This window comes from Nannobrachium achirus (genome assembly GCF_963921795.1).
Source record: "Nannobrachium achirus genome assembly, chromosome: 15".
In the NCBI taxonomy this organism is placed as follows: domain Eukaryota; kingdom Metazoa; phylum Chordata; class Actinopteri; order Myctophiformes; family Myctophidae; genus Nannobrachium; species Nannobrachium achirus.
The window spans coordinates 18,476,592-18,490,072 of record NC_137822.1 but is presented as its reverse complement, the minus strand read 5'-3'; the positions used below and the strand labels follow the sequence as shown (position 1 = coordinate 18,490,072).

At 41.1% G+C, this 13,481-nt stretch overlaps 1 protein-coding gene across 1 annotated transcript in view; it reads right to left on the bottom strand.

Moving 5' to 3' along the window:
• Positions 1–1,979: 1,979 nt before the first annotated feature.
• Positions 1,980–13,481, bottom strand: part of kdm2bb (lysine (K)-specific demethylase 2Bb) — a gene marked incomplete at its 5' end in the record, with an annotated part of 37,474 nt that continues 25,972 nt past the window's right edge. Inside the window, 9 exons of the mRNA XM_080743000.1 lie at positions 1,980–2,407; positions 3,009–3,227; positions 5,322–5,483; positions 6,776–6,939; positions 7,744–8,840; positions 9,015–9,341; positions 9,646–9,732; positions 9,857–10,000; positions 10,268–10,498. Coding sequence (XP_080599126.1) covers positions 2,226–2,407; positions 3,009–3,227; positions 5,322–5,483; positions 6,776–6,939; positions 7,744–8,840; positions 9,015–9,341; positions 9,646–9,732; positions 9,857–10,000; positions 10,268–10,498 — 2,613 coding nt within the window. The 3' untranslated portion in view covers positions 1,980–2,225. The remainder of the gene's footprint in view (positions 2,408–3,008; positions 3,228–5,321; positions 5,484–6,775; positions 6,940–7,743; positions 8,841–9,014; positions 9,342–9,645; positions 9,733–9,856; positions 10,001–10,267; positions 10,499–13,481) is intronic.

Below are 13,481 nucleotides of genomic sequence, written 5' to 3'. Positions count from 1 at the left end.
TGAGAGAAGGTAGACCGGCTATTTTTGTATAAAATATGTCTTAAGTAAGAATAATAACCATTTAGTGTATAGTATCACATTCGCCGTGTATATTTTATCACGGTATGGAGCGATTATGATAATACAGTATATTCTTAACCTATAGGGAACCGCACTCATCTACTGTAGGTCTAAAAGATAATACACTTCTGAAATATTTATTGAATAACATGTAATCAGTTTCATGATCATATTTTATAAAAAAAAAAAAAAAAAAAAAAAAGAATAACCAAACCAATAACCAAAAATAAATAAAAACATTCCCAAAGACATGTTTTCTGACCATGGCACCATTATTGGCATGCAATTGAAAGCAATTATTTCTACAGGTAGTGAGGTTATCACGTTTTACTTATGAAACCTAATTTATTCTATATGTATATTTATTTTAATTATAAAATAGGCCTTAACCACATACTGTAAGCCCCACACACAAACACACACACACACACACACACACACACACACACACACACACACACACACACACACACACACACACACACACACACACACACACACACACAGTCTCATATCAAGACTGACTGAAAACATTCATTCAAAAGCCACCAGAAATGGTTCAAGAGTAAAATAGAATGTAGTAGAATGTTCTATTGTATTGACCTGTCAGCTAAAAGCTGCTAGATGTTTATTTGACAGTAACTACAGTATATCCAATAAGTGTGCCAAAAATATTGTCATGGCCATTTTCTTTCTATTTCTTCAGTGATAAAAAATATTATCCAAGTTTAAACAAACATATGTTTACTATATAAGCATGAAAATACAGAGCTGCCATAGTTGTTTTTTGCTATTTCAAATAGTTTTGGAAAGTACAGTATATTACATTAACTGCATGAGCCCATAACCTGTATTAAGATGAATAATACATGCATTGGGACATGACAGACTTAAAACATTTTATTTACCTATTTCAGGGGATCTGCTGAACTTTATTTTGAAGACCCACAACTCAATACTAAAGAAACAAAATCTTTAAAATGTGTTTTATATTCTGAACAGTATAAAAAACGTCAAGACCAGAGAATAGCCACCAGATGGTTTGTTCGATCATTTCTACTGTACATTCATAATTATGTAAAACCTATTGCTTTCAGTACAAATTAGACTTTTTTGCAGCTTGGAGAATTGCTATCACACAGAACTATCTAATAGTGGTACGATAGGACTTATAGGCCGATTCTTACTTCGGCACACAATAGCGGCGTGCAGCTAAAATAGCTGATCTACAGCGCATTGTGAGCTTGTAGGTCTGCTGTTTTGGCATGTGCCACTGTCATGCGCCAGAGCAAAGTTTATGAATAACTTAGACAAGAATGTAGCAAAATGAAAATAAAATATAGAAATATGAATATGCAAGAAAACCCTTGTGGGGAGAAAACAGCTTTTTATATACATATATATAAGTATAAGTATACTATACAGTATAACAGTGCAAATAGTTGGTTCTCTAAATAATACAAAACTCAAAGTGTACATACAGTAGCAATACAGTACGTCGCCCGATGGAAAGGAATATGTATAGTACCTTTGTCAAAAATAGAAATAGAACACTGCCGCATAAAAAATAATATATAAAAACAGAAACACAAGCTACCATCCTAATGTAATGGCATTATTCAGACAAATATGCTTCTTAACAGTAAAAAGCTCTACAGTGATGCAGATTGATTATCAATTTGAACAGTACTGTACAGTACATCAGTGCATTCAATACTGCACATAAAAGTATGAAACACTTTCTGATACAAAAATATTATTATAAAATGCATTAACTTTGCATTGGAACACAAGAAAACAGACAGTGAACAAGAAAATATGACACATAAATGTCCATGAAGGGGAAAAAAAGTTTTTTGTTTTAAAAACATTTGGAAAGTTTCCCCAAAAACAACATCCATAAAAACATGCTTGCAATAATTAACTTAGACTGGTATTTGGGTCGCCGCATGGATTAAAATTCTCATTTTTGGCGGAAGAAAACAAAGACAAAAAAATAAAACATTCTGGCTAAGCAGCATGAGTTCCCTTATTAGGTTTTACAGCAACAGAGAAAAACAATAGTTTTCTCTATATTATAAATACAGTCACCTGCTGCCCCGGTGTGGACAATATATGTATTACCACCAGTGTATGTCATACAGTCTTCATTGTTTCTCTGCCAACTAACTGAGCTTTTGCAGGAGTTTGTCTTCAATAAGTTCAAACTGCACACTCACTGACATTTCTGCAATGAACTGTTCACAGCCCTCCTTCGTCACCTGCTTGCAGTAGCGCAGGTCTATGTGGCAGACACTTCCACAGCGCTTGAAGTAGGTCAGCGACTGGTCTGTTACCCTGTTGCACACTGCAGGGAGAAAGGAGGTTAGGACAAATAGTTAACAACTGTGAGGTTAGCAATAGAGCCCGACCAATACCAGATGTTTGGGTCCGATGCAATCCTGATTTTGGAAACTCCTAAACTACTGATTACCGAAGCTTTTACGTTGGAAATCAGTACAATATTATTGTCAAGAAGTGCAACATTTTCTACGCAATTATTAACACTCAGATTTGATTAAATCTGAGCCACCGTCCTACAGTACCTGATAGTTGGGAAATATAATCAATATGGCATTATATCAAGATATTACATTTCCCAGTACTGTATCGATAATCCAGGCTATAGTATCGGGATCCTTTGGGAGTTTTTCCCCCCATGAATAGAAACCAAAGGCAGATGTCCTGACACTCTGCTACCTCTAGATGTCACTTTACTATAGCTAGTTCCTCTTCCAGTGATTCGTGGCAATATATATGGCAATATATCGGAATATATATCGCAATGCATCGGAAAATATATTGCAAAATATGTATCACATCGCAATATATCGTGATACAATTATATCTTGACATAATCTTAATACGTATCACATTGTGAGGTTCTTGCCAATACCCATCACTAGTACCTGATAGGTTGATGTCAGTAAGGGAGTCTCTGGTGGTGGTCCCTGCAGCGGTCAGGATGTTCACAGACTGGTCAGTAACATGGTTGCAGTAGCTCAGGTCCAGCTTGCTCAGTAAGGGCATGTAACGAATGATGAGACGTAGAGAGGAGTCTGTAATGTCCAGCCCGGCCAGCCGCAGTTCCACCACATTACGCAGTTTACTCCTATTGTCCAGCTGACCTGCAAAGACAGAGGAGAGATAAATAAGGCTATTCATTGTAATCCTCTCTCAAGCCTTTTCTTTAACCACGTGAACCCTAGTGTCTCGATTCTTGGCATGTAATAATACAATACAAGCCGGCGAAGAATTGCAGATTTACAAGCTCACAAAGTGGCTTGCACATCAGATAGGCAATTTTCTGCAAAGTGATTTGGTGTTGAAAAGTTCATATATTGGAGATGGTTTCTGCCCGACAGCAGAGATATATAGTTGATGTGGTTAAAAAAGCAATACTTTACAAGTTAGCAAGTTTGGTACAGTAGTGACTCTTGCCACTCCGTAATGCAAATATGACCTTGTATGTGTGAGGTAACTATCAGGGAATGTTTGTTTTATCACTCTTTCTTTTTACAGTGTGGTGTGTGTTTTATTGTTGCCTGTTCTCATCTTAGTGTGGGGATTAAGGGGAGCAAATGCTAATTTCGTGCAATTTTGACTTAAAGCGCGAAATTTTGTACAGATATAGCCCAGGGCTTGCTCTAATGATTTAGCTAGGGCGCCCGAGTCGGCGACCTTCGGGGTCACCACAGCACCAACAAAACTCTGAAAAGTGATGACTCATCACTTTTCATCACTAAAGTCGATGGGAGCCCAACTTGATTTGGCCGCTGTGGCGACCCCGAATGTTGCAGACTCGGGCGCCCTAGCTAAATCATTAGAGCATGCCCTGAGCTACATCTGTGCAAAATTTTGAACTTTTAGACTGATTAGCACGAGAAAAAAAAACCCTAAGGCCTCCGACTAACATGAATACTCACCCATACGTGTATTGTTTTCTGAGGCCATTTCTAGCCCACTGAATGTTTTTTGTGCAAAACAAATGCCTGCAATGGATTCAGCATCATGACAAACCCCTAGTTAGACCCCTCAGATCCTCCTTAAATACCCAGAAAAAAAATATATTCTGGGTATTTTCCTCCTGTATAGAAAGTCAATGGGAGCCCAACTTGATTTGGCCGTTGTGGCGACCCCGAAGGTCGCAGACTCGGGCGCCCTAGCTAAATCATTAGAGCAAGCCCTGGGCTACATCTGTGCAAAATTTCGCGCTTTAAGTCAAAATTGCACGAAATTAGCATTTGCTCCCCTTAATCCCCACACTATCTCTCTCTGCAGGTAACAACCCCACCTTATTAGCTGCAGGTAGTGACTGATAGAACACACCTGTGTTTGCTCACCTCATCAGTGCTTGGCTGTTAAGAACTTGGGGAAGAGTGCAGATCGGGTCCAGTTGAAGGTGCTGTCCTATTAACGCAGCTAGATGTGGGTGCACTGGTATTTGGTGGTTACTCTCTTTTTAAAGAGTGGCTGCTTTTATAGGTTGTGTTTCTTATGCACAACTGAGGTAAATCCCAAGTGTTGAGTTGCGTGTGCACCAGTGTTTGGTTGGGGGCCTCTCCCTTGGGAAGGGAGTGTGTTTTAATGTTGTGTTGTGTTTGTCCATGTGTCTAGGCAAGCCAGTTTATTATTTCCTATTACAATTTTGTTACGGTTACCTTATACGTTTGCATTATAAAATCTTAGTTTGTACATTTTAATTTTCATTGATTCCTTCTCCCCAGTTCATTATTAATCTCCTTAATTTTGATTTGTACCAAAAAAAAGAAAAAGAAAATCTTACTCACTTCAGCCCTATACTAATTTGAAAGAGAAATGAACATGGCTAATCTACAAACTCAAATCGCCCATTTGTATTAGCCATACAAGCAGCTGTGTTGCTTGTTAGTCTGCCATGTTTCAATCTGCTTGAACTGAACTGGAAAACAAACTAAAACATCAGCCAAGGATTTCATGCCCAGAAGCAGGTCTAAAACACCCCCAAAAGAACTCAAATTAAATTCTAACATTTTGATAAAATTGAGAAATACACGCAAATACATTTTCCTAAAAGAAAAATAACCGTAAGAAATAGTGGTTAATTTATCATTTGGTTTTGTAGGTTTGTGTGGGTGCTTTTGGGTTCCCGCAGAAAAAAGATTGGAACCCCTGACTATTTTGGAGACGTAATGATCACACTTGTTCATTTTGGCTACAGGACACATCACAGGCTGGTGTACCTGGCCGATTGTCTGTGGGTGGCGACAGCAGGTCCCTCATCTGTGCATCTTTCAGTCCCTCCACCCACTGAACATCCAGAGTGCGTAGCAGAGGACAGCTAGACGTGCAGAGAGCAGAGACTGCCACCCAAGAGCACCCTGATAGCAGCAGTATCCTCAGACCTGCAGCAATGGCAAGTTCATACAGCATATGTTGCATATCAACTCACACTAATTTAATATACTTTTTATGTATCTTTGTGTTTGTATTTGTTGTTGCTCAGAGAATACTGTACATAATATTACAATGACCTGAACTTAACCAAGGAAAGCTAAATATTCTGCAAATGTATCAAAGAATCTTAGAATTTCCCTTCGGGGATCCAATGGAAGATGTGCCCTATTTTTCATTTCCTTGTTTCTAGGGTTTTAGTTAACCTGAGGGCAACAAATAAACAAATAATAACTATGCTAATGTAATTACAGTCAGTGAATAATCCAGAAAAGAAATGGGGGTATATTACAAAGAAAAGCTTCCAAAGGACTCAGGAGTCCCTTGGGAAACAATTATCCATGTAGAGGAAAGAATGCACTGAAACTCCTTGTACATTCAACCAATAGCTGAATTCTAATTTTAGCAACAAACGCTATCATTTCATACTGTATATTGCTCCATCAACACCCATGACATCAATACACAAATTAAGGTTGGTCTTTTTGCAAGGTCATACAATGTACACCTAGAATCCATTTTATGTTTAGACAGTATCGATAAGACTTCCAGTCGTGTAGTAAGTACATTTACTCAACTATTACATAGTAAGACAATTTCAAGGTACTTTTACTTTTTACATTTTCATGATACTTTGTTTCTGCATTTCAGAATAAATGTACTGTACTTTTTCTATGCCACATTTATGACAGCTTTAGTTACTTTGCAGATTTAGATTATTAATAATAAATGAAATTATGAATCACTTATTTATTTATAGCAGATCTACAAGTTTACAGGGCTTTTTTGCATTATCCTTTAGCATTATTGTATAACTGTACCACTGTACTTTTTGCAAACTGTTAATAATGTAATCCATCATATGGCGAAGCGTTGTGATCTTGTAGATTGTCTATTTTCTTTTAGTGTTTAAGTGGTTAATGATCAATTATTATACTCCAAAATGACTATTATGAATATTATGATTCTAAAAATGGACATTCTGCATAATGAGTACTTTTACTTTAGCTACTTTAAGTATTTTGATGCCAATACTTTTGTACCTAAATTTGGAATGCAGGACATGGCACCTTCGCTGTGTGTGTGAATGTACAGTAACATGCTTTGGAGAAGGCCCAATATAAATGCAACATTTAGCTTTTACACCTTGGTCTACCTGGACTCCACTTGCTATATATATATATAGAGAGATTTTTCTTTCTTTTTTCTAATAACACTCAGACTGGCAGGCTTTTTCGTTTACCTGGCAGTCTGTTGATAATCCAGCTAAGTTGTTTCTTGGAGATATTGGTCCAGCTGAGATCCAATGCTACTGGCTGTCGACGGATGATACCACTCAGCATGAGAGGTGTGATGGATTTGCAGCGGTTCAAATCAATATGCTTCCAAAGTCGCTTGTCACAGCACCTAGGAAGTCACACAGAAGCGTATTACTTGTTTATTACTTAGAGCGACTGTATAACCTACAGAGGTCACCTCAAAAGATAAAAATGTATGGGACTTTAAAATGTTTACAGTTACAGTATAGGGTTCTTCATAAGGTACCTCCAGTGAAACAAAGTCAACAGGGGAGATAATAAGTATTTTTATGGACAGACCCCCAAATTAACAAAATCTACATAAAGTTATTTTTGTTGCAGGAGCATAAATCAAGCCTTACTCAAGGCTGTAGAACAGGGTTCCCAAATAGACGGCCCGCGGGCCATTTGCGGCCCGCGGGGGGCTACTGTCTGGCCCACACCAACCCCAGTAATAATGGTGGTATAAGAGCAGCAACAACACTAGTATATCGTCGTTGTCAGGTGGAAATCTCGTATCTCCAAATGTGTACGTTCTTTCGCAAATCATACAAGGCTGTCGCACAAAAGTAGTGAAAACAGCAGATTTACAAGCACACAACGCCTCGCGGTGCGAGGCGTTGTGTGCTTGTAGATCGGCTGTTTTCACTAGTTAAAATATTTTTGGAAATGATAAATGCAAAACGAACGGTTTTGGACATACAAGATTTTCAACCGACAACGACGATATCTGAACTGTCGCTGGAGTAGCGGGAACGTCACCGCCACCCCTGCAATGTCGTGGCCCTCGACTTGAACCCTAGACATAATTCGGCCCTTGGGGAAAACTAATTGGGGAACCCTGGTCTAAAGTGTGATTTTATACAGTCTTGGTTGTGTACCTATCTACAATCGAATCAAGCCTAACGCTCACCATCTGTTCCAAGTCCTGCAGACTCGCATGCAGACACACAGATCGCTGTGAGTCAGGTGACTGAACACTGTCATCCACACTTCCCTACGCATGACATGTGTTTCACCGTCATCTAAGGGTAGCCTGTCAGGTGGAGGCATGATGGGAGGGGGCCGGATCACATGCCTCTCCATCTGAATACACTTTGGTGGCGATCGGCAGGGCGGAGGACGGGGGCATATAGGCGTTATCGGAGGGCTTCGGTTCCAGCCTAGCGGGGAAAACCCGCGCGGGGTCCCGTTCACTTCCCGGCCCCTGTGGCGCAACCAGTCACCCAGGTCACCGCTTCCGTTATTGAGTGGCAGCCTAGGCTTTGGCTCCTCCCCCTCATTTGCGGTCTCAGTCTTCGTCAGCCTGTGGTTTTGATTGGCCAGGCCGTCCTCCGTTTTCGGCGGTCGTCTGTTCTGATTGGTCAGGCCCTCCTCGAGTTTAAGGCTCCGCCGGCTCTGATTAGTGGTCGAGTCCTCTGTCTTTAGTGGTTTGCGGTTCTGAGTCTGACTGGCGTAAGACTCCTCGCCCTTCAGTGTTCGCCAGTTGTCCTCTGTCTTAAATGGCCTGCGGTTCTGATTGGCCACGCAGTCCTCTGTCTTCTGGATCTCCTGGTTGAGTTCCTTGCTCAGCTCCTTGCTCAGCTCCTTGTTGGGGAGTCGCCGGCGCTGCTGCCTAGCCTTTAACTGGCCAGAGGTCTTCTCCTGGGCATCGCCTGGTTCATTGCTGGTGCCAGCTCTGGGAGAGTTGGAGGAACACTGGTCATTTTCTCTGGCAGCTGATGTCCTCAACAGTGGACTTAGAAGAACCTTGGCTTTCTCTTCAAGACTCCCACCTCTCTCCTTTTTTGATTCTTCCTCCTCTTCCTCCTCCTCCTCTTCCTCTTCTTGCTCATCTTCATCCTCGGGTTCCTTTTTTCCCTTTAATCGAAGCCTCTCCAGTGAAAATCTGTCGTCTTCTTCTTCTTCGTTATCTTCTCGATCCTCTTCATCGTCACCATTGGCGTTTTCTTTCTTGATTTGCCGCAGCAATTTGGTAGTTAAGGAATCTTCGGGTTTTGACAGCTTCTTCTGTGATGGAAAGGAACACAACATTTCATTTTAAAATATTTTAAATGTAAAGTTGCGGCTGGCTTATTTAGAATTATTACGAGCATATTTGTCGCCAAGCTTGTAGTCGAATCCACTTGGATTAAAGATTATGAAATAATACCATGATTGCTTGGGATTATAGGAGAGTCATACCTTCTTTTTGACAACGACAGGTTCATCATTGGTATCAAAAAGTTTCCTCTTCTTCCTAAGTGGGTTGTCTTCAAGCCTGGACCGAGATAAGGTATCCAGGGACAGCATAGGGGGACGTTTCTTAGGAGGTTCCTCGTCTTTCCTCTTGGGGGTTTCATCGCGCTCTGCTTTTCTCTTCACTACAGATGTGCTACTCAGAGCTGTGCCCATCGCTGTTGGCATCATGGGAAGCTCAGGCTCCTCTTTGACGTCCCGGTTCAACCGTGGTTCTTTCAATAGCGAGCCCGGAAGATTGGACGCATACTTGAACCCTGGCCCCCTTTTTTGCTTTAAGGCCAAAAGTTGAGAAAACAGGAAAGACAACTTTATACTTTAGCTCTTTGTTATGAAGATTGACAAAGGAGCAAGAAACCTGATTTTAGCGCTATTCACACTGAGCACTATAACGATAACTATATCTTTCACCATTGTATTTCTTTTGGTTCTGGCGTTCTGCAACAAAAATAGACCATCTACAAGCTCGCAACGCACTGCGATGTGCTCTGAGCTTGTAGATCTGCTATTTTTGTGTGAGTAAAGCATCATGCAGAATATAATAAATGTATAGAATAACAATGACGCAGATGCTTACTTTCCCTGTTTTTCCTGCATGGTTACACTTTGGACATTCCCAGCAATTTGGAAGCTCGTCATTTACAACTCCCCCTGAATCTTTCACCTGAGCAAGACAGAAGAAAGAGACTGGTTAATTGTGCGAGGCAAAACCAACAGTGAAGATTTAACTGCCATACAGGAGTTGTTGACTTTGAGCGAATAAGACAATGTGTGACGACTAAACTTGCCTTAAGGCAGTTAGGATGAACAATCTCATTGCAGATGGAGCACTCCATGAGCATGAGGTTAAACTTCTCCTCTTCATCTTCCACTGTATCCTCCTTCCCTGCCTCACCACAGACTAAACACACCGCCGTGTGGGGCAACACAGGCTGGGGGGGGGGGAGAAAACCTTCAGCTGTCGATAGTAGTAGTAGCACTTAAAAGACCTTTAAAATGTGCTTTCTATTAACTTCTGGGGTATTGCTGTGTTGTGATGCTGCAACTCCTATAATGCTATTCTCCACAGTGATGGGCATGAACTTTACCCCCTCTGTCACCCAAGTTGCCTGCTAATAACTAACAATGCAATGATTAATAAAAGCCATAAGCAATGTTTAAAGCACCATGAGAACTAACTACATGAGCAGGGAACTCACGGCAATGCACTGTCTCATGATGCAAGATTGTTTCATACGTCCAGGCCCTCCAAACTTCTTCATGTCTTTGCAGAAGTGGCACTCTCCACATTCTGTACGCAGGCATGCCTCGCACTTCCGGCAGCGCGTGCGTCTTCTCCTAGCACCAGATGTTCCCCGACTAGCTGACAACTTGACAGCTGATGCAGGGGATGCTGCCATCTTAGGCTTGGGCCGGTTGGGGGGCCGTGGCTGAAAGGACAAAAGCAGAAAGAGTATCTCGTCAATTATCTTGAGGGAAAAGAAGACCTATTTATTGGTAGTATTTGGATCTCTAACAGACAAGACATATCATGTTGATAGTGGCAGGCCTGGATCAAATTATTGCACTCATTTGAAACCATCTTCAAACTAAATCTTTTCTACAACCTATATACAGTATATATATGAACGTAAAATTAATGATAAAATGAAAATACAATTTGGCACAAAAGCTCAAACTACATTGTTGAAAGTTGTTTATTGTTACCCAGAATAAAAATAAGATGGGGGGGGGGGGGAATAGTACAATTATGATAATAAAAAGGATGAATAGAATAGACATTTTCTTTCGGACATTAATAACTGAATAGGACCTCAAGCCTGTTTTCTTGGCTTATGATTTTCTTGGCTTTGTTATCCTCAAACAATAACTACAGCACTGGTACAGCAGATAATAGGAAAATGACAGTGACTGAAATCAGCTGTAGAGAAATGTAATTTAGACTAGAGTGATTGAGCACTCTCAATCACTCTAGTCTATTTCATCCGTCACTCTAGTAGTCTATTTCATCCATCACTCTAGCCTATTTCGTCCCTCTATACACAGCAACATCCTGAGATTTAATTTAACACGGAATAGTCCACTCAGTGTTAAATTACCAATCAGGATTCTGCAAAAGGCTAAATAACCCCAGCTTTTTGCTATTGGTGGCACTCTGTAAATGGTGAAGGACTGTATAGAACAACTCAAAAGGAAAATACCCCAACCAAACACCCAAAAACCCTGACACATTCAATTCATTCACATTCAAGACATTCACACCTGCATATACACACACAGACAAAGGGGTGCACAGTGCACACACACAATCAAAATGACTATGTGCATCAACACATGTTTGCACACACATAAGGGCTAACCATAAACATTAAACAAACTGTTGCTGCAGGTGGTTGTCCACATCAGAATCAGGTTTATTGTCACATTACAGGTTTACAGGCGTAAACAAGTGTGTGAAATTATTTTTCATACAAGCACTGCCATTTATAATTAGTTTTCAGGAAAGAAAGGGAAGAAGAATAGAGCTAGAAAGAAGAGCAAACAGGATAGGATAGTACAAGCAGACCAATTTATAGTCCATTCAGGTTCTGCCTCAAAGAGAAACAATCTTTTTCATTCAGCATGAATCGCTATGACATACAGGGCACATCACCACATGACTGATTTATTACAGAAGAAATAAGATGTGACCTATTTAATAGTACTGGGTAATGAAGAACACAAGCCTTTTGATCTCCGTAGTCATTGTCCTTGTATTCTACATTCTGTTCCTCCTTGCATTCCTGTCCTCCTCACTTACAACTAGAAAGAGACACGCTACAGCACTGTTTCTCAACATCTGGTACAGGGCCCACCAGGGGTCCAAATGGACCTTTACAGGTCTGTAACCCTGAGCGTGGTTGTACAAATCTTCTATAATAATTTTGTATTTATCTCTCGGATCAAATCTCCACTGTACAATGCTCAGTGACTTTAAGGAGTGTACATGGGCGCCTGGTGGCCTAGTGGACCAGGCGCATACCATATAGGCATTGCCATTTCGGCATCAATGCCAGTCGGCGTCGCCGGTTCGATTCCCGATCCGGGCGCCCTTTGCCGCGTGTCACTCCCTGTCTCTCCCCCATTTCCTGTCAGTCTACTGTCCTATCCAATAAAGGCAAAAAGCCCAAAAACAAATCTTAAAAAACCCAGTGAACCACATGTGATACATCGCAACCACACTGAGTAGTGCTTTTAACAAATGCGGGGAAACGCATAACAGGTGAAAATAGCAGTTCCACCAAGTTCATTGCGACCCGTTTCGCAGAGTACGTGGTGTGTCAGTGTGTGTGTGTGTGTGTGTGTGTGTGTGTGTGTGTGTGTGTGTGTGTGTGTGTGTGTGTGTGTGTGTGTGTGTGTGTGTGTGTCTGTGGGGGGGGGGATGAGTGAGCCAAGGATGGTGCCCGGAGGGACCCTATAGTCAATTAAGTACAGTATATATGATTTAGCTGGTTCTAATAGCAAATTAGATTCCTGGTTTCAGAACTCAATTGAATGTTTCATGGCAATATTGTCTGTGACACCATTACCAGTGAGAGAAGAACAGAGATTAGAGGAAATACAGTACAGAAATGAATGTACTGTAAGAGAGCATCGCTTTGGGAAATGAAGATCTCATTCTGTGTGTGTGTGTGTGTGTGTGTGTGTGTGTGTGTGTGTGTGTGTGTGTGTGTGTGTGTGTGTGTGTGTGTGTGTGTGTGTGTGTGTGTGTGTGTGTGTGTGTGTGTGTGTGTGTGTGTGTGTGTGTGTGTGTGTGTGTGTGTGTGTGTGTGTGTGTGTGTGTGTGTGTGTGTGTGTGTGTGTGTGTGTGTGCGCTCATCAGCAGTGCAGTTTTTCCTAGCATCAGCATAGCAACAGCCACGTTCCATTCCCTGCCAGAATAGTCTATGACACACAGAGACTTGTAACCAATAAGAACAGTATTATTCTCAAACTAAAACAGAGAGAAAGCACACTCCAGAGCACATTAGATCAACTCGTTGTAATGATGGCCATTAAGCAGAATGACTGGGGAAATCAGACTTTCAATCGACAGCTGTATTAGACAGTATTAGGGAGACATTTGGAGCAGGGCCTGGGTAATCTCTATTGACCACTCTATTTTGGAGCTATTGACCATATTCATTGCACGACAAAGTATATCGTCGTTGTCGGGCAGAAACCTGGTATCTCCAAGTTTCAAATTTGTACGTTTTATCGCGAAGCAAAGCCCTGCTTCATCGCACAAGGCCGTCGCACAAAAGCAGTGAAAACAGCAGATCTACAAGGTGCGGTGCGAGGCGTTTTCAAAATGTTTTTTAAATGATAAATACAAAATGAACTGTCTTGGACATACAAGGTTTCCACCCGACAACGACGATATACAGGTTATGT